The 24518-nt window shown below is 40.6% G+C and overlaps 1 protein-coding gene across 2 annotated transcripts in view; it reads left to right on the forward strand.

Annotated features, from left to right (window-relative positions):
* pds5b (PDS5 cohesin associated factor B) overlaps positions 1 to 21684 on the forward strand; it is a 48104-nt gene extending 26420 nt beyond the window's left edge. The window contains exons 9-35 of one of the 2 annotated variants that reach the window (XM_066699742.1): positions 175 to 290; positions 816 to 910; positions 1273 to 1418; positions 2791 to 2942; positions 4945 to 5058; positions 5323 to 5404; positions 5881 to 5929; positions 6039 to 6178; positions 8403 to 8518; positions 8609 to 8714; positions 9185 to 9345; positions 9536 to 9659; positions 9762 to 9920; positions 10390 to 10458; positions 11199 to 11335; positions 12504 to 12627; positions 12801 to 13005; positions 13451 to 13565; positions 13737 to 13869; positions 14250 to 14369; positions 14886 to 14948; positions 16515 to 16660; positions 17744 to 17855; positions 18978 to 19408; positions 19899 to 20000; positions 20541 to 20727; positions 20823 to 21684. In XM_066699742.1, coding sequence (XP_066555839.1) covers positions 175 to 290; positions 816 to 910; positions 1273 to 1418; positions 2791 to 2942; positions 4945 to 5058; positions 5323 to 5404; positions 5881 to 5929; positions 6039 to 6178; positions 8403 to 8518; positions 8609 to 8714; positions 9185 to 9345; positions 9536 to 9659; positions 9762 to 9920; positions 10390 to 10458; positions 11199 to 11335; positions 12504 to 12627; positions 12801 to 13005; positions 13451 to 13565; positions 13737 to 13869; positions 14250 to 14369; positions 14886 to 14948; positions 16515 to 16660; positions 17744 to 17855; positions 18978 to 19408; positions 19899 to 20000; positions 20541 to 20727; positions 20823 to 20858 — 3540 coding nt within the window. In that variant the 3' untranslated portion in view covers positions 20859 to 21684. Of the gene's footprint in view, positions 1 to 174; positions 291 to 815; positions 911 to 1272; positions 1419 to 2790; positions 2943 to 4944; positions 5059 to 5322; positions 5405 to 5880; positions 5930 to 6038; positions 6179 to 8402; positions 8519 to 8608; positions 8715 to 9184; positions 9346 to 9535; positions 9660 to 9761; positions 9921 to 10389; positions 10459 to 11198; positions 11336 to 12503; positions 12628 to 12800; positions 13006 to 13450; positions 13566 to 13736; positions 13870 to 14249; positions 14383 to 14885; positions 14949 to 16514; positions 16661 to 17743; positions 17856 to 18977; positions 19409 to 19898; positions 20001 to 20540; positions 20728 to 20822 lie in introns of those variants that run through there. The other variant, XR_010816434.1, reaches the window with a different exon arrangement.
* Positions 21685 to 24518: the final 2834 nt, after the last annotated feature.

A 24518-nucleotide genomic window follows, 5' to 3' on the forward strand; every position in this document is an offset into this window, starting at 1 on the left:
AAAGAACTTTGCTAGCTTGTCATATCGAGGTTTGTGCAAGACATAAGCTTCCTCTCCTGTCTAGACCATGGACGTGCAGTATATGTGTTGATGTGTCTCTTGTCACAAATATACATGTTTAATTCATGTTGTGATTGAAGTCTGCACGCCTCCCAATAAATAATCTCTTCACAGAGCAATGATAACGACGAGCGCTTGCAAGTTGTAAAGCTGCTAGCCAAGATGTTCGGAGCAAAGGATTCTGAGCTGGCAGCGCAGAACAAACCTCTTTGGCAGTGCTACCTTGGAAGGTGTAGTATTTATTTATTTTATGTACATGATGCTTATAATTTACATTTTCCCTGCAGATGGTAATCTGTAAGTGCTGCATTATGGGTTTAACTGACAGTTACCTCACACTGCTAAGGAACACAGACATTTAAATAGTCCCGTGGATACATTTTGTGCAATACTGCTCAATATTATGAGAGATCATGTACCAAACTGACTGTTCTTACTGCTGGTAAAAATGAAATTGCATCGTATACGGAGGAATGGAATGGATTTCACCCAGTTACTCGCCCAGGTACGGATTAATGATCACTAAAGAACAATTTGATGTTCCTCTGGCCGTATAGACAAAGCACCACAATCTAGTGCAGTTCCTCATTTTCACAAACTGGGATGCTCAGAGTAAATCTGCCTGATGGACTAAAAGAGTTCAGGCTGGGGAGAGTTCTGCCGGTTATTTTTGAAAGTCTCCTGAGGAATTTTAGTGTCTTGCCAAGAATCTCCATCGAAAAGTGATAATTTCCTTTTTCCTCCTCCTATTTCAGGTTCAATGATATCCATGTCCCTATACGACTGGAATGTGTGAAGTTTGCAAGCCACTGTCTTATGAATCACCCCGATTTAGCCAAAGACCTAACAGGTATTTGCACTAAAGCACTGGCAACTCTAAAGCTTTTTAAATGAAACTGTAGAAGAGATTGATGTTGATGTAATTGGGGGGGTATTATAGGTTCATAAACTTCTCTGCCCATATTTCTGGTAAAATGTATGCTGGTTTAAATACATTCTCCCGTCGGTCTGACATTTTCTAAAAAAGACCGGCTGCTGCAGGGCCAGTTTATAAATGCTTACTGTATTGTCTCGCATGAATTGCTGGCGTTTACCAAATGGTTTCCGTGCTGTCACCCTTTGTTTGTTATGTTGTTTTTTGTACTACCTGTGGTCAGTGTGTGTTCCTGCTCTGGGCAGATATGCTAATGCTGATATGCTAATGTGTTCCAGAGTACTTAAAAGTGAGATCGCACGACCCAGAAGAAGCCATCCGACATGACGTGATTGTGTCCATTGTCACGGCTGCTAAAAAAGACCTGTCTCTCGTCAACGACCACCTGCTGAATTTTGTGAGAGAGAGAACATTGGATAAAAGGGTGAGACACGTTTTTAATAATGCCAACCCCAATGCACGTGTTCAATTTGTTTGTGTATGTATATATATAAAAGTGTGAGTGCTAATTTAACTCGATAAAGGTCAATTAAATGCTTCATTTTTACCATTAGATGCTCAATTTTGAATGTTTATAAAAGGGATGGTAAATTTAACCTGACATAAGTCTTATGAATATAGCCCAGCATGTTGTGACGTATAATACATGCATTTCCAACATGTGCTTGTTATTTAGCTGTTTCAGAACTAATATGCGAAAATTGCATTGGTCATTTAAAACAGAAGATTAATGCAGATTAAGGTCAGTTTTATAAAGACATTCTAAAATGATATTAAAATTAAAATGTCAAAAGTTAAATAGTAATCGGATAAGGACCAGTGTTAGTCATCAAAGTTCCCACTATCATTTAACAGACTTTTTCATATTTAAAGCTTTAACGAGGTACTGCAGAGTGATTTGATTATAGCGCTGTGGAGAGGAGATGAATTCACAAGTACAAAATTCTTTGGGGTCTAAGGGCAGTGAAGCTGCATATTCCATGTCTTGTGGTCTGGTATGTGTTTTATAGATGGATTTAATTTGAGTAAGATTAAGCTCTAGAAACTACATTTTGCCTACTGTACAGCAATGTATCCTTTAAGCACCAGGTAGCTTTGTTTCCTATAGGTAGCCATAGATTATTTTTTAAGCACTTGAATTTATTCTGAATAAAGTGTTTGATTGCCAAGGGAGATCTGTGGAGGCTTTACTGCAGTTTAGGGTTGTAATTTGTATTTGCATGGTTATGTATTTTATCACACACTGATGGGTACACACCAGCCAGAAGGTATTGACTGCGTTATCCTTAAGCTGTAAATCAGGGATGTTACTTTGCCCGGTCCTTTTTGGATTCTGACTTGAGTGCATCCACCAGATCCTTGAAGTTTATATCATTTAATATTCATCATTGCCTTCAAAAAAAAAAAAAAGGATGAGGTTTATTGCCTTGAATTGGTTTTTGTACTTTTTTACCTAGAAGTAAGTGTGTTGTTTAATTATTCTTTGCTAAGTGAACACTGAAAATATGTCAAGGCCCTGCTTTCTCTGGTGCCACATTGCATTTATTTCTGTAATCAAGCCCAGGGAGCAGTCCTGCCGCTGAAGAGCAGAATGAGGGAGAAGTAAATACATCGGATTATATTTCACATCTGCAGCATTTATGACAAATTCCAAAGTTCCCGATTATAGTAAAAATCGTAACAATGATCTATGCAGATCAGTCTGCTGGATCTTGATCTCGCTCCTAAGCTTTTCCCTGTTTGTGGAAGATCTATTTTTTGCTTGACGATTGTACGTGTTTTCATTTTCTTTCCAGTGGAGGGTGAGAAAGGAAGCGATGATGGGACTTGCCCAGATCTATAAAAAGTACTCTCTGCAAGGGGAGGCAGGAAAAGAAGCAACCAAACAGATCTCGTGGATAAAAGACAAACTGCTCCACATCTATTACCAGAACAGCATTGATGACAGGTGGGTGAGGGTGGGTTGCTCAGTGAGTTAAGAATCGCAGTCACTCCGGCAGCATTTCATCGTGACGGGCTGACATTTTAATGAGGGATTACACTTCGCTGATCATTGTGTTCATTTTGCACAGAAACGGGTGGCTGACAAGGTCTGAATAGCGCTAGTCTCTCTGTGGTTAACTTGAAGTAGCCCCAGGTTAATGCTAATCAGAGGCTCTGAATCAAAGCCAGAAATGGGGTGTCACTATAAAAAGCAAATGTGAAAACATTTTTTTCCCCCATCTGCTTTTTTTTTTATCTTTCATAATGATTACACAGTGATTCTCAACACAGCCAAATTTATCCTTTTAAAGGTTAAACCTGTTAATACAATGTTAAATACTTGTACCTACATGTTAGCATGATTGTTGAATGAAAACAAAATAATTGGATAATTTTGCACAAAGGTTTTCTTCTTTCATGTGAAAGGCAAGAGGTGTTAATATTGCATTGATATGTTGTATTTAATGTCAGCCCCAAGGTTTACACTGCACTAATACAAACAATCGTGCTTATATGGTAACTGAAATACAAAAACTCGAGGGGACTGGCCACACCACACCTCCTCGAAAACCTGCGATTTGTCTCCCTTGTGCTGCAGACTCTCTGAAGAATGGTTTGCCTTTCATGGGTAATGACTTGCGGCCACATGGGATTGGTTTTCATTGCATTGTAAATTGTTAGGGGGTGGTGGGGGGGTGCTATTCCCCAGAGAAATAGGATGATTACTGCTTTCCATACGCAGCATATCTGGGCTACAAATTAGTTTGAGAGGAATACAGTTATATTTCTGTAATCTACAATAAAGACTGGTGCTTTCACTGTGACACAATCATTCTCAAATTCAGTTTCAAAAGTACTGACAGCAGACAAATGGCAACTGCAGGTGGTTTACCTATAATTAATATCCCCGGATATGGCTTGCATTTGTTTTGGGCTGATCTACTATCTTTTCACTTTGTTTCTCACTTAACGTGCCTAAGCTGTTCATTTAGGAACAGTCGCTTATCCTAGCCCACATAGGTGGCAAGTACGGCTACATTTTAGATAATAAAAAGTACTGAGAATTTTAAGGGACAGAAATGAAAGAAGCTTTTCAATATTGTTCGCAGCATTGACGCACAATATAGAAATGTATTTAATTTGGCAGATATGAAGCAATTATATTTTAATCTTATACCGTGTGTTTCCACCTTGTCTGGAAAGCTGTGAATTGAAAGAAAACCAATGGAAGTGGTATGAAAATGACATACTGTCATTAAATCATCAGATAGTAAGGCTTTTCAAGGATGCACTTTTATGCAAGAAGCACATTTGATCTGATAATGCTTTGATTTCTCACAGGCCGCTATTTGCTTTTTAAGGCAGGTGGAACAGGAGTGAAATCAACATCTCGGGTTTGACTGGCTCAAGACTGGCACACTGATGAAACATTTGTAATCCTTCACTTTTGTAGATGAAGAGAATAAGCCTTTTAGATTTGTGTAAGCACAAGTGATTAAAAGCCCCAAATGTTAAAGATTATCACAGTTTCGGGGGGTGTCTGAATGTTGGACGAGGTTTTACTCTTGCGAAAGATTTACGCCAGCCAGTGTGATTTGAGTTGGGAATCGCAGTTGGAGTCTTGCGGAATTAATAAATGCAGTGTGTGGGAGATTGGGGCCACATCTATTGAAATAAACTAATCTTCAGGCTGCTGTGGTTCTCAGTGGATAGAAGTAAAATATTTAAATAGTTTTAAATATATATGTATACGGTATGAACTTGTATGTATGTTTTTAAAACGAGTCTGTTTAACTGAGTATTTGCCTTGGAGAACTATAATGGTTTGTATCTTAAAATGCTTTAAAATACTCATTCAGATCCTGTGTGATTTTATATACCTCTGTGCTCGACTCGGGTAGCCAGTCAGCATGTTCGGCCCAGTATCTTTCCTCATGTTCTGTTTTTTCTATTTTCCCTTCATACAGGTTGCTTGTGGAGCGGATCTTTGCCCAGTATATGGTCCCTCACAACCTGGAAACTACAGAGAGGATGAAGTGTCTATATTACCTTTACGCAACATTAGACTTCAATGCTGTGAAGTATGTTCTGCCTTAATTCGCATTATAGTGTTTTTTGCAGTCTGTTATTTTGCATAAGTGATAATTTAATACAAAAAAATAGTTTTGCTCTTTTTGGATTGTTTAGATTTTTATAGCTAAGAAATTGTAACATCTCTGGTAAAATTTTGTATTAAGAGAATCTCAGGGAAGTACAAATATTTTGTAGTAGTATTAAGGACTAATAGTACAGGTCACAAGCAGTACAGGTTGACTTTTAACTGAATTGTTTTTTGTCTTTCACAGAGCTCTCAATGAGATGTGGAAATGCCAAAACATGTTGAGGCATCACGTGAAAGACTTGCTTGATTTAATAAAACAGCCAAAAGTAAGTTAGTCACTTGATTCAAAATTGCATACATTCAAGTTGTAACTTGTAACAAGTTGTCATGTACTGTACTTTTCTAATAAGAATGAGGTATTTACCATCAGATTTAGTGCAGCTGGAACTGGTTTGCACTTGGGTACATTTTAAATGATCTTTTAAGATTTGGGACATACTTTTGTTTATCAAAATATTAAAAGAATAATACTGGCGAAAAAATAGGTGTCTGTGATCCATCCAAAGTACTTATCAGATTTGAGTACAAGTGCACAATTATGCAAATGTTATGTTGAGAAGTGTTTGTAATACTTGCTGTACTTGACTGCAAGCCAGACAGGCATCCACTTGTTCCAGGTTATTTAAATCTGATGTCCTGTCAGCTTTTTCATGAGCATAATAATGTGCTTCAGGGTAGTATCCTAAAAACAAAAAGAGACAAAAGTATCTGTGTATATTCATGCTGTGTTTTTACTTTCTAGTCGGAGGCCTCCACTAAGGCAGTGTTTGCCAAAGTCATGGTCATAACAAGTAAGTTTTTTGCACAAATAACATTATCTCACTGTTTATTTTGAATCACCATGTCTATGAAAGCTGGTGTTCAAGCTAAATTGATGTGTATATTGTGTTCTTTTAACAGGGAACCTACCAGATCCTGGCAAAGCCCAAGACTTTGTGAAGAAGTTAGCCCAGGTTCTCGAAGAGGATGAGCGGATCAGGAACCAGCTGGAGACCCTGGTCAGTCCATCCTGCTCCTGCAAACAGGCCGAGGGCTGTGTGGTAAGAGCGACCATCCCTTCTTCTGACTGTGCTGTGGGGTTGTATTCAGGGTTACTGTGACGTGAGAGATTGTACACAAATCATGGAAATCATGGAAGTGAAGATGTTTCTTATAAATATATTAAAAGCATTTTAAAACTGAACCGTAGTTTCATACTAGTGCCTTAGTAGTACAATACATCTAATTATTTTACCCTTAGCCAGAGGTGAAACATTTTGTTCCCTGGTCACTACTTTTAACCCTCAGAGTACTAACCTTACTGCAAATGCATTACACATCAGGACTACAGCAGTCTTGCACAAATCACAGCACTTGGTATAGCGCAGAAAATTACTTAATTTAACGTTAAACAATGATATAAAACCTAAATATCACAAGAAATGCAAGACATTGAAGTTTCATTCTTTATTATTATAAAATTATTATTTATTTTTTAAATTCATTCAGAAATATGCATTAGCAAAGAAACTTACTTTATACAGACACCACTTTTATTCTCAAAACATTGTTTTCAAAGTGAAAACCGTCCCTAAATGTTTTTTAAAATACAAAAAACACATTTATTTTTTTACAAATAACTACTCGAGAGATAACAGTTTTACAAGGAGAGCACGTCTAGAAACTCGGCAAAACGACAAAACTTAGTGTTCATATAAATTGCTTATTATGTATACCAGTACAACCATAATACACTTGCTGCATTGTTCCTATACCATATATACACCGATCAGTCATAACATTATGACCACTGACAGGTGAAGTGAATAACACTGATAAGCTCGTTATCATGGCACCTGTCAGTGCGTGGGATATATTAGGCACCAAGTGAACATTTTGTCCTCAAAGTTGATGTGTTAGAAGCAGGAAAAATGGGCAAGCTTAGGGATCTGAGCGACTTTGAAAAGGGCCAAATTGTGATGGCTAGACGACTGGGTCAGAGAATCTCCAAAACTGCAGCTCTTGTGGGGTGTTCCCAGTCTGCAGTGGTCAGTAACTATCAAAAGTAGTCCAAGGAAGGAAAAGCGGTGAACCGGCGACAGGGTCATGTTTGGCCAAGGCTCATTGATGCACGTGGGGAGTGAAGGCTGGCCCGTGTGGTCCGATCCAACAGATGAGCTACTGTAGCTCAAATTGTTGAAAAAGTTAATGCTGGTTCTGATAGAAAGGTGTCAGAACACACAGTGCATCACAGTTTGTTGCGTATGGGGCTGCGTAGCCGCAGACCAGTCAGGGTGCCCATGCTGACCCCTGTCCACTGCCGAAAGCGCCTACAATGGGCATGTGAGCATGAGCAGGTGGTCATAATGTTATGGCTATGTTATAATATATTAATGTTTATTTCCTAGTGAAAAGAAAAGTTAGTCTATATGAAGTGTTGACTAAATATAAAAGCATTTTCAAATGTACTTATTACTATTGTCGTTATTACCAACAATAATAATTATACATTTACATTCCTGTACTTTGCATTGATAGTATATGTGTATATTCAACTCAGTGCAGACGTGTTCTTTCATCTTTGCTGAGAAATCGACCGGTCAACTTGCGCCATGTTGACTATATCTTGGACTTCTACTGCTGTGTATTTTTTAATCTTAGCTGTTTTTGTTGTTGTAATTTGGGTTGAAAAGGACATTCTGATATTTAGGTTGACCAGCTGAAATAAACTAGAAATGTACAGATGCAGACGTTTCTCCTCTTCTTACAACTTCTTGCAAAATTGCGGTCATTACTATCTATCATACTGAACAATTTGCCCAATTAAAAGTTTACAATATTAAACAATTTGCCTTATTAAAATTTTATCGAGCTCACCAAGCCATAAAATCTTCAAAACGTTCCTTGTTTGACTCCCTTAAAACCACATTCTCTAAATCTGCCATTTCATGTCATTTTTTTTTTTTTTTTCTTCCTTCCCCCATTGCCTATGATTTTATTATAGTTTTTATTAAGAAATATATGTTTTAGCAAAGCAATGGGAAGCAATACAAAGAAAACACGAGAAAGCGAGGAAAATAAAGCTTAATGGTGCGTCTCACCTTTGCATTCAGGTGTCTTACCCACCGGTGCTGTTGTGTGTCAAGCGTCTCATAGTGAGACTGCCTGATAGGTTTGTGCCACTGTCCGTCTTCACAGATCAGGGAAGTTAACTTATATATGTCATCCATGTACACACCTTGTATAATAAAATGAAGTAACAGGTGTGCCTGCATTCTCCCACAGAGAGAAATCACAAAAAAACTTGGAAGTCCCAAACAGCCGAGCAACCCGTTCCTGGAGATGGTCAAATTCTTGCTGGAGAGGATCGCTCCGGTCCACATCGACACTGAGTCCATCAGGTACCCCACCTGGGCTGATGTTAACCAGTTATTTACATGGGGGTTGTTTTATGATATGCATCACAAGTCTCTCCCTCCCCTTCCACTCAGCGCCCTCATCAAACAAGTCAACAAGTCCATAGACGGCACTGCGGATGACGAGGACGAGGGGGTTCCCACGGAGCAGGCCATCAGAGCCGGCCTGGAGCTGCTGAAGGTAGAGCACAACTGCAGTGCCTCACTGTACCGCCCCCCAGGGGTGACCGCTGGGTTGCCTATCGACAGTGTTATGCCCTGAACCTCCGCATGGTTCGGTTGATCTAAAATCAAATTGTGCTTTCACAGTAGAAACTTGAGTCCTGCCAGCTAGTTTGATTAATTTCATACTTTCACCCTTCACAGAGGTTACCTCCACAGAAAATCCTATCTGTGATGAAGAACATGTATACATACACACTACAAAAAGCTAGTCTGAATGTCCCAGATATAACAAATTTATGTCAACCTTGACAGTTTTTGTTTGCCGGTGGGTATTCCTGATATGTATCTCAAGGTCTGGATTTTTTCTAGGTAGGCAATATGTTTCTGGAAATGTATCTGTTTTATCGTAAAATTGTTCTATTAGTTAGTTTTTCTATTAACTACCTGAAATCTTGAGTATGCACTTTTTTATTTAAATGTCTTTAGGTCCTTTCGTTCACGCATCCTGCCTCTTTCCACTCTGCGGAGACCTTCGAATCTCTGCTGGGCTGCCTGAAGATGGACGATGAGAAGGTGGCAGAGGCGGCACTACAGATTTTTAAGAACACTGGCGGCAAAATGGAAGAGAGCTTCCCTCACATCAAATCGTAGGTGTTTTACAGGACAGCAAAGAATTACCACATCAACAAGAAGTAAAACTCATAGCTGTTGACTGTTCTAGAACAATAGTTGACTGTTCTAGAGCAAGCAGGCCTCAGAATGACCACCAAATGCTTTGTGATTTTTTTTTTCTTTTGTCTCTGGAACATTGTGACTGTCCCCCCTGTCGTCCTCCAGGGTACTGCTTCCAGTCTTGCAGCACAAGGCCAAAAAGGGCCCCCCACGCCAGGCCAAATACGCCATTCACTGCATTCATGGCATCTTCTCCAATAAGGACACACAGTTTGCACAGATATTTGAAGTAAGTTCTGATTAAACACTTATTAAAGACTTATTAAACACCCAGTCTTTATCCTAAGATTTTGTATACATGTTTTCTTACCGTTTTCCTTGCTTTTCTTAGCCACTTCACAAGAGTTTGGATCCTGCCAGCCCAGAACAGCTCATCACCCCATTAACAACCATTGGACACTTGGCAATGCTGGCTCCAGAGCAGTTTGCAGCTCCCCTGAAATCCTTGGTAGCGAATTTCATTGTGAAGGACCTATTAATGAATGATCGGGTAAGTTCAGATTGTTAGAAAGAGAAAAATAGACATTTCAGACTTCATGAAGGTTGTGCAGACAAATACTTAATTTATTCATGGGGAGAAGTCGATTTGCTGAAGTAACCAATCGGATAACGTAAACATCAGGAAAAGTGGACTTGGTGCAGTAACCAATTACATCGGGAGAAAAATGATTCTGTACACGTACAGTACAGGCTAAAAGTTTGAAATAAATGCCGTACAGATATTTTGGGTACAGCAGAATTGTTGGCTGGTCTTTTCTCTACTGCCTGGATTACTAACATCTTCCTTTTCCCAATTAGGTAACCAACTGCTCTTTACAAATCCACTATAGACAGTGTCTCATGGTAGTTCAATGAGGCTTTTCTATGAAAGCATTGCATTGCTTTGTAGCTATGTAACTGATTTACTAATTACTGCTGGTTTGTTCATTTATTTACTATTCTTTTGAAAATCTCTAAAGGTTCCAGGCAAAAAGACAACAAAGCTCTGGGTGCCGGACGACGAGGTGTCGCCAGAAACGTTGGCCAAGGTAAACTCTCTCTTCAGGGGCACAACTGACTGGAGAGACGCTCTTCACAGCTGTTGGATCTCTTGCCACTTCAGCGCAGTGCCAGGGAAACAGCAGTTGGGCATGAAGTTACACCAGCGGGCTGATGGCTTTTTTGCAAAATATTTTCTACTATAAATGTAGTTAATACACAAAGGATAAGGTTCACTTTGTCTGCATGCTTTATATATATATATCACAAGATGTTTTGAGTTTGAAAAGAAAACTGATTCATTCCAAGTGCATTTTGTAACTTGATTAAGCTATAATTGTGAAATATTGGTCGCCTTACTGCTCTAATGGATGTCCTGCATTTAGTAAGACTTTAGGAGCAAATATATTATTGAGTCGTTAGGTTGTTATGTATATGATTTATAAGATTTACTTTTTATAAGAAAAGTAGCCACATTTCTATCATTCAGTGGACATAGAGTGCTGTAGTTGTGAAGAGGAAACCTTTAAACAATAGTAGATGGATACACTGTTTGAGCTAAAGCCGATGTGGCAAACTAGTGGCTGGACTAATGTATAATCTGATTTCACGCTATTCCCAGAATCCTGTGCCTGTGTAGCGCCAAGGTCTCTGACATGCACGATAGACAGGAGGGAACAACTTCAGAATCGCGCGAGTCTCTCGGGTCACATAGCATTAGTCAGAGCTGTGTGCACGGCTCCCTTTCCTGTCGGCTCTTGTCTCATTGGCGGTTGCTTTTTTTAACCAGATCCAAGGCATCAAGCTGATGGTGAGGTGGCTGCTGGGAGTTAAAAACAATCTGAGCAAGTCGGGGAACTCCACACTGAGGATGCTAACCGCCATCTTAAACAGCGATGGAGACCTGACGGAGCAGGGCAAAATGGGGTAATTGTGCTAATTGTGTACCCAGTGAAAGATGTTAAATGGAGAACATTCTGTAAGTAATCATTGGGGGCCTCAAGAGAAAATACACACATACTGTACATTGAGGTCTACTTTGTCAGATTTACAGGAAAATGTGTTGTGTGTGTTTGTGTTTGTTTGAGAGAGCAGAGAACAGCACATTTACTGCATTTCTGGTTATCTCCAGAACAGAAACAATGGCAGTTGCAGCCATTTTAAGACCCAAACCTTAAGCCTCTCCTTTCCTGGACTGGTTGTGATAAACTGTGACTACATTTATAGCCTCATTCTACCAAGAGGTCATTTCAGCCTATGATTAGGTTTACGACAAATGCAAAAAGATAAAAATAAATAAAAAAAATACATTGCATAATTCAGTGGTTCCCAACGCTGGCCCTGGAGGAGGCCTGACCCTGCTGTTTTTTGTTCTAACTGAGCTCTCAATTACTTTAAACCATTAATTGAACTAATAATTTACTAAATCAGAGCCTTTTAATGATTTTAAACAGTAGGGGGTTTACGTTAAGTATAGAATTGTATAAAGAACTTATTAAAGAATTAACTTTAAAAAGTCGAATCTAAGCAGATTAGTACTTCAATTAAGGTTCAATTAAGTAATTGAGAGCTCGATTGGAACAAAAACCAGCGGGCAGGGGCTCCTCCAGGACCAGCGTTGGGAGCCACTGGCATAATTGACCATTTACAAGGGCAAAATATCCATTCAATGTTGCTCATTATGGAGTATCCCGAGAAAAGTGAAATGCTGCACATAGCAGAAAGGGCACTCCGGGTTATCAAAATGGCCACCATCTTAATCAGTTTTAAAACCCTAAGGCAGACAAGAAAACATGATGCAGGCATTTCAAATTTCCTTCACACAAGAATGATAATTGATTCTGATAGTCCTGCTGGCCACATCTATAAAAAGTTAGACCTCACTATCCCAACCGTCGCCTGTCTAGTCTTCAGCCCAGGTGACGGGAGACCCGCTCGGCAAAAAGGCGGCAATTGTGGCCTACATTCCACAGATGTCCTTATCTGGGGAGGCCGTCGATCGGCAGACTGACACGTGATGTTCTCTAGCGTTGTGCGGCGTGGGGATTTGCCATAAATTAACTCATCTCTCTGTGCGCTGTCTCTCTTTTTTCAGGAAACCAGATATGTCTCGTCTGAGGCTGGCGGCAGGGTGTGCAGTCCTGAAGTTGGCGCAGGAGCCCTGTTATCATGAAATCATCACCCTGGATCAGTATCAGCTGTGTGCTCTAGTCATCAATGTAAGAACCGCAGCAAATTGCTTTTCTTTTGCCTAAACAATGCCCTGATTTATCTTCATAATCTTCTCGCCCCTCCGAATCCGAATCTCTCACCTTCTCTGATGCCTTTTGATAATGTTGTGATCCCAACATTTCTTTAAGCAGCTGTTGTTTATTTTTCTTTTTTTTCACAGGACGAATGCTATCAAGTGAGGCAAGCGTTTGCTCTGAAGCTCCACAAAGGTCTGTGTCGGTTACGGCTGCCCCTGGAGTACCTGGCCATCTTTGCTCTGTGTGCCAAAGACCCCATGAAGGAGAGGAGGGCCCACGCCAGGCAGTGTCTCGTGAAGAACATCAACATCCGCAGGGAGTACCTGAAACAACACGCAGCCATCAGTGGTAGGGGCTAAAGGGGTCACCTCCTCCTCCTTTACTTCTGTCTTTGCGTCTGCATTATTTTAATATTCCTTTCTGCTAAGCAAGGCAAATGTTTGAACCAGTGTGCATTTTTCTTTGCAGCAAAACTCTCACACAAAGCCAAGGCCTGTCATCTCAATATTAGCAACGCCTCACGAAATTGTGTTGCATGTCATATTTGACTCTTCTGTATAACGTCTGACTGTTCTTTAAAGGAAAAAAAAAAAACTAGACTTGTACAGAGATCAGGAACTGATTTAAAACATTCCTAAAAATCTGAGCATAGCATTGAAGTGTGCTGATGTTCTGGACGCTTTGCTCCTGGATTCTACTATTAGACTGAACAAGAAAACAACTGAATGTGTATGAAATGATTTGCTTTGATTGATTTCCCCCCCCCCCCCCCCCCCACCTTCATCTCTTGCAGAAAAGCTGTTCTCGCTCCTGCCAGAGTATGTGGTCCCATATACGATTCACCTCCTCGTTCACGATCCTGATTATGTCAAAGTCCAAGACATCGAGCAACTAAAAGATATCAAAGAGTGAGTTGTTTTGATTTGGACCAAAAGGCTCGTCTGTGGGGTAAAGTTGTTCTCTGATGCCCTTTACTGCTGTTCTGCAGCAATTGTGCTCCACGCAGTTAATGGCCTGGACGTCTGCCATACTGAGTAACACGCAGCTCATTCCGGTATCTCCTTTGCTTTCATCCCCAGGTGTTTGTGGTTTGTTTTAGAAATCTTAATGTCGAAAAACGAGAATAACAGCCACGCATTCATTAGGAAAATGGTGGAAAACATCAAACAGACAAAGGACGTCCAAGGGCCAGACGATCCCAAGCTAAATGAGGTACGTGCTTTAACGAGGCGTGTGGACAAATAAGGCCCGCACATCCGTGTCTGAAATCTTATCTCGTTTCCGATTGTCAGGTGCTTTTAATGTTGCCGTCTCTCTTGTTCCTATTTTTGCCACATTTTGTGCATGAGTGCAGATTGAGGTTCTGTTCCTCTTATTAACCCTCTCGGGTCCTCACCAGACATCTCGCCTACGGGGGTGTTTTTTTTACGGTGCCTGAGCAAAAATGCTTCAAATGTTCAATAAAATAGCTTGAGTGCCCTTGCGTGGAGTTTAGAGTTTCATATTAAAATAAACAAAATGTATACCTCTTAATTGTGTGCAGCTTTCTGGTTAAAATTTTTTGTATTTTGTTTTTTGGTCTTGTTTTCTAGAAACTCTACACAGTGTGTGATGTGGCTATGAACATCATCATTTCTAAAAGTACCACCTATAGCCTGGAGTCTCCCAAGGACCCCGTGCTGCCTGTCAGATACTTCACTCAGCCAGACAAGGTGTGTCTCCCAAGTAAGCTCCAGTCAACCAGAGTCCCTCAGAGCAGCTTTCACAAACCTGGCGTCTGCAGAGGGAGCACTGGGGAATAAAGGCCGCTCCCACACAGGGGATTTTCCTAAGATGTTGGGGGAATATATTTTATTTATATCGAAATGTACTTTCAAATCAATTCTTCCGATAAATCTATATTGAATTGTGTTTGACAGTTGTCAATGTTAAATAAGTGACTGTAATAGGAAGAGCTCCTACGTCAATGTCAACAGTTCAAGCATCCTAATGTTTTTCCCCCCCTCATTATCCACAATGCAAACCTCTCACTTCCTAGTATGTTTGATTACCTGTTATAATCCAGTGCCTTTATGTTCAAATATAGATAATTTTTTTTCTGGTAATAAGCAGGACAAATCTGTTTGAATATTACAGTACAGACTATGAAGTGAGCATCTCACAGAGGATACAAAAATAACTGGATTGTTTGCTTAAGTAACCAAAGAATCTGTTTTGTTTCACGACAGAATTTCAGCAATACGAAAAACTATCTCCCTCCAGAAATGAAATCTTTTTTCACTCCCGGAAAGGTAAGACACCATGCATATTTTACAAAATCAAATGAAATGCATTGTTAAGCATATTTGAAATGGTGTTATTAGTACATCTTGGGCATTACACAGACATTCAATTGATATTTAGACCACCTCAGCTCATAGTGTATTGAGCTACATCGATATACACTCACCTAAAGGATTATTAGGAACACCTGTTCAATTTCTCATTAATGCAATTATCTAACCAACCAATCACATGGCAGTTGCTTCAATGCATTTAGGGGTGTGGTCCTGGTCAAGACAATCTCCTGAACTCCAAACTGAATGTCTGAATGGGAAAGAAAGGTGATTTAAGCAATTTTGAGCGTGGCATGGTTGTTGGTGCCAGACGGGCCGGTCTGAGTATTTCACAATCTGCTCAGTTACTGGGATTTTCACCCACAACCATTTCTAGGGTTTACAAAGAATGGTGTGAAAAGGGAAAAACATCCAGTATGCGGCAGTCCTGTGGGCGAAAATGCCTTGTTGATGCTAGAGGTCAGAGGAGAATGGGCCGACTGATTCAAGCTGATAGAAGAGCAACTTTGACTGAAATAACCACTCGTTACAACCGAGGTATGCAGCAAAGCATTTGTGAAGCCACAACACGTACAACCTTGAGGCGGATGGGCTACAACAGCAGAAGACCCCACCGGGTACCACTCATCTCCACTACAAATAGGAAAAAGAGGCTACAATTTGCACAAGCTCACCAAAATTGGACAGTTGAAGACTGGAAAAATGTTGCCTGGTCTGATGAGTCTCGATTTCTGTTGAGACATTCAGATGGTAGAGTCAGAATTTGACATAAACAGAATGAGAACATGGATCCATCATGCCTTGTTACCACTGTGCAGGATGCTGGTGGTGGTGTAATGTTGTGGGGGATGTTTTCTTGGCACACTTTAGGCCCCTTAGTGCCAATTGGGCATCGTTTAAATGCCACGGCCTACCTGAGCATTGTTTCTGACCATGTCCATCCCTTTATGACCACCATGTACCCATCCTCTGATGGCTACTTCCAGCAGGATAATGCACCATGTCACAAAGGTCGAATCATTTCAAATTGGTTTCTTGAACATGACAATGAGTTCACTGTACTAAACTGGCCCCCACAGTCACCAGATCTCAACCCAATAGAGCATCTTTGGGATGTGGTGGAACGGGAGCTTCGTGCCCTGGATGTGCATCCCACAAATCTCCATCAACTGCAAGATGCTATCCTATCAATATGGGCCAACATTTCTAAAGAATGCTTTCAGCACCTTGTTGAATCAATGCCACGTAGAATTAAGGCAGTTCTGAAGGCGAAAGGGGGTCAAACACAGTATTAGTATGGTGTTCCTAATAATCCTTTAGGTGAGTGTATATTACATGCCAAGGAAAACATGGTTGAAATCGCAAGCATTTCAAAATATTTCTCGCCATTAACCGGTGGAAAAAGACATCCTTATCCAGGATCAATTGTGAATGTACTCTTAGAACTCTTAGATTTTGGTAACAATCTGCCCAGTTCTGCTGAATGGACCATAATGCCCACTATTGCTGTTCTGTCCTCAGCCCAAAGCTGCCAACGTCCTGGGTGCAGTGAACAAGCCCCTGTCCACGGCGGGGAAGCAGTCCCAGACCAAGTCGTCGCGCATGGAGACCATCAGCAACGCCAGCAGCAACTCCAACCCCGGTTCGCCAGGGAGGAGTAAAGGAAGGTAAACAAAGGCCTCTCTCCTCCCTCCAGGGGATTACAAGATACGCTTTTAAACACGTGCAACACATTTTAATGAGGTTTCTGTTCCATCATGCAATATCACACATGAAAATGTTTTTTCACACTCAGATTTACCCCCAATATCGAACCTTCAAACCTTGCACTGATTTCAAGATTAGTACTATTTTTCTTACACACTACATAAGTCACCTACTATCTACTGTATAACTTCATAATACAATTGGTATATCAGGCTTTATTATTGTACTTTTTAAAAGCCCTTGAATATAACCAGCCTACCATGATTTATTGAGGAGGAAGGAAAAACAAAGCTCTTGTGTTGCTGTAAACGGGGCAGGTGGGGGCGCGGGGGGGCGCTGCTGACGTCAGTGCTGATGCAGGCGGCCCCGGCCGAGCCGTGGAGGTGGGGGCTGTTTACTGCGCTCTAGGACTGCTGCTGTGGGCGGCCGAATCATTTACTACCCACTGACCCGTCCTTCAGCATCGCCGGTCCCTTTCATTATTAACTACAGGAACAGCTAGATTAACATACATTTTAATGTATTTAATTTTTAGGCTTTGTGTTACATTAGAAATGTCTGTGTATCTGTGTATAAAACCTGTCTTGAGACGCAATAGTTGTGCGTAGTTGTCTCTGTAAGACCCGTATTAGATTTCTTGAAAGCTTCTGCAATATTTATTATTATAACCAGTAGTAGTCATCTGCTGCCTTTTTTCCAAGTGCAGTTACTATATTTCATGCTATGGTCACATCAATTGTATATTTTATCATTCATAACATATATTTTATTATTTGTCATTAGGTTACATTACTAATCCTTATGGAAGTGTCCTTGTAAACCCTTTTAGGACTGTCAGTAATATGCTACAATCCTGCAGATTGGAATTGCTAATTTTTGTCTGTTTACATTCCCAGAATAAACACATGCTAGATTATAAATATTCTGTGGTCTTTTATCACCTGTGAAATTATTCCTCAGTTCAGTTTTTCTTTCTGAAACTTGAAATTAAATAAGTAGTAAGTAACTCTCGAAGTAACTCTCATCTGACGTTTTCCCCCAAGACTTGACAGCACAGAAATGGACCACAGTGAGAATGAAGACATCACTATAATGAAGAACTCTCCATTGCCGGGGAAGAAGAATGACAAGAGGGACGACTCCGATCTCCTGAGGGTACCATCTCTCTCATTACCGTCCAAGACAGCCTCATTTTTAAAACCAGCCTTCCCCGGCTTTAGTTTACTTTCTTTTTCTTGAGAATTAAGAGCGGCCACAGGATTCATGCTCGGCAGTGTTAAAGCTGTCAGTGGAACGAATCGCTGTTTACTGACAAACATCTGCAATATAAACAATCTCCTGTTGCCAGGATAAGTGAAAGTGCAGCGAGCAGTAAAAAGCTACCTCATGGTCTCTGTACTACACAGGAATGGCATGTGTGCTCATTGTGTGTATTGACTTAGGGTTGTTTTAAAATTGGGATTGCAGGAATATGATGTAATTGATGTAATAATGTTTAGTCAGCCCTTTTTTTTTTTTTTTTTTTTTTTTTTTTCCCCCCGTTACTGGGTCTCCTTAAATACCCATTCCACTGCCTCCTCCGCTGACTGGCTCTGGCTTGCTCAACCTTTCACTTTGCTTTCAAACGCGCACCGAAAGATAAGCTGGATAAATAGTGCAATGCACCTCAAACAAAAGTTTTAAAAATGTCCAAAAGGTGAAAGATGATGACTGTGCAAATAAATACCATGGTGTCTGAGTGCAGTTCTGTCCATGATTTTATAAGTGCTGGACCTTCAGCAGTACTTAAACCCAGTCATCGTACTTTATAGTAAATTGATGATGTTTGTGTTGAACATTAATGTATCCCATTCGCTGTAATTTATTTTAGCATTGAAAATCTATGATTCAGTGTAACCCAAATATACAATTTTTTTTGTTTCTGGTTTCTGGCTGTTTTCTGGATTAACGACGGTGCTTTAACTGCGTATAAAGTCATGATGAATTACTGGCACTTGGCGCAAGGCTTCAGCTAGAGATTCTTGTCTAGTTATAATTGATAGAGGAAAATCGAAGACACAATTAAAGAGAAACAAATGAACATAATTGAAATGCACAGTGCAGTTCTATTGTTTCAAATCTTTGAGAAAATGAAGCAACTCTACTCATGACCATGTTTTTCGCAATGCTTTTCGAAGGAGTTGCAACTTTGAGGTGGACGATTTTGTCTGTTTTGCTGGCTGTGCATGTGTGAAATGATGATTTTAAAGATTGTCATTGCCCCTGCTCTCCTATCAGGACAGCGACAAGCCCCGGGGTCGGAAGAGGGCAGCAGCGTCCACTCAGGATGGGTCTCTGCTGGAGGACTCGGGCCAGGACCAGAAGCCCAAGAGGGGCCGCAAGCGGGCGGCCAACAGTGCGCCGGCGGAGGCAGAGGAGCAGCCGTGGGCCGAGGAGAAGCGGATACAGGACGGTGTCCTGGAGACGGAGGACGAGCAGAACAGTCCGCCCAAGAAGGGCCGGAGGGGTCGGCCGCCCAAGGCCGCCAGCAGCGCCGCGGCCAAGGAGGAGACCCCGGCCAAGGGCAGGAGGGGCCGCAAGAAGGCCGTCGTCCCGGCAGAAGAGGAGCCTGAGCAGCAGGAGGAGGAGGAGGAGGAGCCCAACAGCGAGAACATGGAGGTCAAACCGAAAGGGCGGCAGACCAGGACACCCCGCAGGTCTCAGCAGAGGTCTGTGTGACGCCATTGGCTTTTTTCCATTGAGTGCCTTCCATTCAGTACCATAGCTGCGTAGTTAACAAAAAGTGATCCACAAATCTGTTCTGCTTCTGTGATGATCAGCTTTCCCCCGTTTTTCTCTTACATCATCATCATCGGCCTATGCCAATCCATGCCTTTTCCAGATTCGTAGATTATGTACATTTCCAGATAGTAATACAGGTGGAATCTTACTGAAGAATACATTTTATTTTATTTTTGTTTTATGTTCCCCCCAACACTGCAGTAATGAGTTTCCACCATTTCATGACATTATTAGATGAGTACAATACAGCTGAATGGAAGACACACAATTCCCTGCCTGTGGCTTTGAATGTTAAACAGCAGCACGGACATAATCTGTCAGACAACTCTGTTTGGAAATATATTTTGTTCTTAGCCTCCAAGTTGGTCTTTATTAAGTTTTCTCACAACTGCAAATCCTGTGTGCGTTTCTGTACAGGGTAGACACTGCGGAGACGCCAGACGACTCGGTCGAATCCACGCCACAGAAGAGAAGAGGGCGACCCCCGAAAGCAGCCCAGGCACAGCCGAAGAAGAACACGTAAGTACCAGCTCTTCTGGGGTGGGGGGGGTGTCTCGGATACAGCTTTTACATTTTATTTGCAGGGATTTCAACTATTTAATGAAAGAAAAACACGGTGCATTGGAAGGAAGATTTTTTTTCCTTTCTTCTAAATACTTTTTTGTAGATCCTTTTACAGAATATTACTGTAAATAAATAGTGTAGTAAGCCAAATGTGTCGATGGTCCCCACAGTCTCGTCTATTAATAAAGACTACAGTGGGTGGCATGCTCCCAATACAGAGTGGCACAGTGACTCATGAATATTCCCTCTTGATTTGCTTGACTTTTTTTCTCTTTTTTTTGTATGTTCTGGAGCCCCTCTCTTCATAGATTAAAAAAAGAAGGTTACTGGATTTGGAGACTGATTGACTGAAAGCTCGTGTATATTCAGCCACTCGACTACTCGTTAGCTTGTAACTAATAACCTCACACTCTGACACAAGACGTATTGGACAAGGTGTTACGGGTCCAGTCGGGGTCTCGAGCCGAGGTTTGAGCTGTCTCTCTCTAATCTCAGCCGCAGTGCGCGCTCCAAAGCGGCGGCCAGCAAAGAGAACGACTCGGCGGACGAGATGGAGGTGTCTCAGGAGGCTGAAGACGACGCCGCCCCCGAGGAGGAAGAGGAGGAGGAGGAAGCAGCAGCAGCAGAGGAGGAGGAGGAGGAGGAGGAGGAAGAGGAGGAGGAAACCAGCAGCACTCTTAAAGTAAATTGCTCCACATAAAGAATTGTTATCCAATAAAGCATTACTTTCCTTTCTTTTCTATACATACATATATTTAAATGTAAATGTCTTTTCAGGTGCGACGAAAGCCCGGCAGAAGGGAACGAAGATGAGTGTCAGTAGAGGGGGACGAAGAGACCCAGAGGCCCCGGGGCTGACCGCTGCATAAAGCCCAGACAGAGCGAGAGAGAGAGAGTGCTGAAAGACTGGAGAGCCTTGCATCTGCCGACGCTGTTTATTGCAGTCCCTACTGTCACAAGCTTTCGCCACACTCATAAATATCATTACTTGTGGTTTGTTGTGCATTGTGATGTGCGCTGGCTACGTAGAGATCTAAACTAAAGAAAACAAAATGTAAATAATCTCTTTAAAGTTTTTTTTTTTTTTGTCTTGTTTTTCCATCTTTTTTTCTGATTTTGGGGGGGAAATGTATAGCTTTTATCTCGAAGCTTTAAAATGAACACCTGATTTATCTGTCAAATGAAACTCAACCGAAACGACGGACCTGAAGCAATACCTGTCGAGTGTTTTCTCCGCACCTTCTCTTACTGTGAAATTAGATCAAACAGATTATTTTAGGATTTCCTGTTTTTATATATATATATATGTGAAAATGTGTTTTCTTTTTTTTTTTTATTTCCATGGATTTGTTTTACTCTTGTGAACATTTAGCATGTAGGTGCTAAGGTGCTTTTGCTTAAAAAAACAAAAACAAAAAAAAAACACCAATTTGAAGATTAAATATGAACATCGAAGTATTTGTTACATTTTACACTTCAGTATTGGCAACTGATTGAGTTTCAGACTGACTTATATATATATATAAAAAATGATAGGTTTTTAATCTTTCAATATTGGCAGTGCATTAAAGAATTGCTTATTAACTTCCCCAGTCAGTTTTTATCAGTCTGCTGTACCAATAAAATTCTCTATATAAACCTTCTGTATCACAGTAATACTGATTGAGTTGTAGGCCTCAGTGGATGCGATACGTCATTTGTAGTCTGTCGACCGGAAAGTAGTCCATCACAGACCTTGCCCATTGGATCCAGTAAATCAACACCAGGTACACAGCTTGTCCTGCTTCCTGCGCTGCTATGTGTCTCGCAAGCTTCCCCACTGTTTCTTTACCTCCTCAACTACAGTGACACGAACCTTATCGCACACAATCTACTCCTCACCATAAAGACACAAAAGCATAAAGCATGGTTCAGCATTATACTGTTTGAACGTTCAGATCGTTGTAAATAATGTAGGTCACTTTTGTATTAATCTTTGCTTAACCAGACTTTCTAGGAGAATTTTAGCTGCATCAGTAGGTACCATTCGTGCCCAGCTCCTCCACGATATTGCCTTTGTTCTCGATTTGTCCTTGTAGTCTTTCTTTGCTTAGTTGTACAGATATTCAGATGATAAGCTTTTCCATCAATCCACATATCTTCCTGTCGTTTTCAGTAAAATCATTTCATTTCGGTTCAAAAATTGATGCATCACTGTCGTACAGCAATGACGGACTGTGCAGGGTGAGATAGGGAGAGAGACTCGTTTTTTTTCCTCTTCACGCATGTAAAAATCATTAATCGGATTAAGAGTGGAAAGGCCTTTGGAATGGGCTGCTCTGGGGTTTTGGCTGAAAGAAGACATTGTGCTTGTGTGGCAGCAGACAGACATACTTGGCAGTGGCAGTCAAGTCTGCGGGGATTCTGTGAAATCCTGGTTTTCGACAGTGTTGAGGAAAAAAATAGAAAAATGGTCATCTAGATGTAAAGCAGGAAATGACAAGATGAAGATCCACAGATGCCAATAGCGATCTAGAATCAAATGAGTTAAATGAGCAAATAGTGTTCCATTCTGCCGGTAATCAATGAGGAAGCACTTTCAACCAGAAAATACATATGGGTCCTAGGAGAGAGGCCAGGATGGCTTTTGTAACAGTTCTGCATCAGCATGATTCTTCTCCAGTTATTGTGCGTTCTGCTGGGAGTGATGGTTGGTCCTGTGTGTTGCCAAGGAGCCGGCCAGCAGGGAGGGGAGATGCTTGGAAGAGCAAAGCAGAATGGAGTCCAGATAATGCTTGAGGTAAGACCCGTCAAACGATGATTAGTAAAGGAAATCCTGAAACTAGTTTTCAATTAAAATGAATAATAATGTGATCGTGAATAACATCAGTGTTTTCTCTGGGAAATGTTTCTGAATAAAAGGTCCCAGGAGGCAAAGCAAACCCCACAGCAAAAGGAAAGGTTCTATAGATTTAAGGTTTTTAAAGGTTGAAGAAACAATATAGGGAAAGAACATAAAGAAACTTCTATATCTGTATAGTAAATTGTATTCATATTTTATGTAAAATAGTTTTTATCCATGTGTGTATGTTAATTGATACATCTGCATAACTTCTAGCACATGAATCCCCCAACAGAAACAGGGCCTTAGTCCAGGACATTGTCATTGGCATTAAACTAGTTTTGCAATTTTGTTTAAAATGCTTTCTCTTAGGAATATACTGAAGCAGCTAGACTTGGGGTCAAATGCATTTAAATGCAACGGTGATGCTTTTATTACCAAAACTAAATGCAAATATTGGACTTTTTTATAATAATCCATTCATTAGCACAATTCATGTGTTATCATTAACTGAAGCTGAATTTGTCTACCCATGTTTGCCAAATGGCAACACCTTAATACTGAGAATCGAGAAGATGAAACGGGAGAAACGGTTGGAGTTTCATTACATGAAAAATTATTAAATGGGTATCTCAAGTGTATTTGAAATATTTTTGAAGTATTCATGCTATTTGAAATATAAATCCAGGGTATAAGTACCAAATGATATGCAACAAGGTTAACTTTTTTCAGTTAAAAACATTTAACATTTGACCGCAAGCCTGGGAGCAGCCATTCATACACTTGGTCTGATGTATTGTGTACGGGTAGAGAATTCCTATGTGGATTTCAAATAGTCAAATGGTCCAACAGTGTTGAGTTAAAACCTTGCATCTATCCTTTGGTGATAAAGGTTTTATATGCTTTTTTTGTCTTTAAGTAATTGCTGCATCATCTATCTGCGATTGAAGCCATCTTGTCTTGTATTCACAATGCAAAGATGGAAAAAAAAAAAGTGTATTTGCCTTTGTAAATAATTAATTTATTTGTATTTGTAATAGTAAAAAACTGCTATTGCCTTGTGGTTACAAGAGCATTTCATGTTAATGAAGGAATTCTAGCATTTAGCAGCTGACCATCTTAGTCATGCAGGTGTGGGGTCCCTACAAACAATATCCTAAAAAGAGGGCATTCCAGTCACCTGACCTGCGTAAACGGCACGACTCGCCACTGTAGTTTAATAGACATGCAGTAACTATTAAGAGCAAAGCTCAACCAGCGTAACTTGTTTTTGTTCCAGTTTACTGAGTACAGTTTCGTGGCTACTGTTCATTCATTGCTGTAGCTCTGACTGCACCTCAGACCTGGCCATAACGGATGTCTTTTTGATGATGTAAGATCCACACTCATTTGCTTGGTTGTTCATTGAGAGAGGCAAGAATGTAGTGCTCAGCGTTGTGCATTGTTCATACAAAAGGGACTTTTTCCATGAACAAAATAGTTTTCCTCAGAGAAAAGGATCAAATTTGAACATAATTCAAAGAAATCTATGATTCCATGAGAGTTCAAAAAGATTTTAAATGGCTTGCTCTTTGTATGGTTTAGTTTTATTAACATGTTGGTAGGGATGACAGGCTTGCATTTAGTGCTTTTTTCTGAGCTCAGGACCTTGC

Source organism: Amia ocellicauda, chromosome 3, assembly GCF_036373705.1.
Source record: "Amia ocellicauda isolate fAmiCal2 chromosome 3, fAmiCal2.hap1, whole genome shotgun sequence".
NCBI lineage: Eukaryota > Metazoa > Chordata > Actinopteri > Amiiformes > Amiidae > Amia > Amia ocellicauda.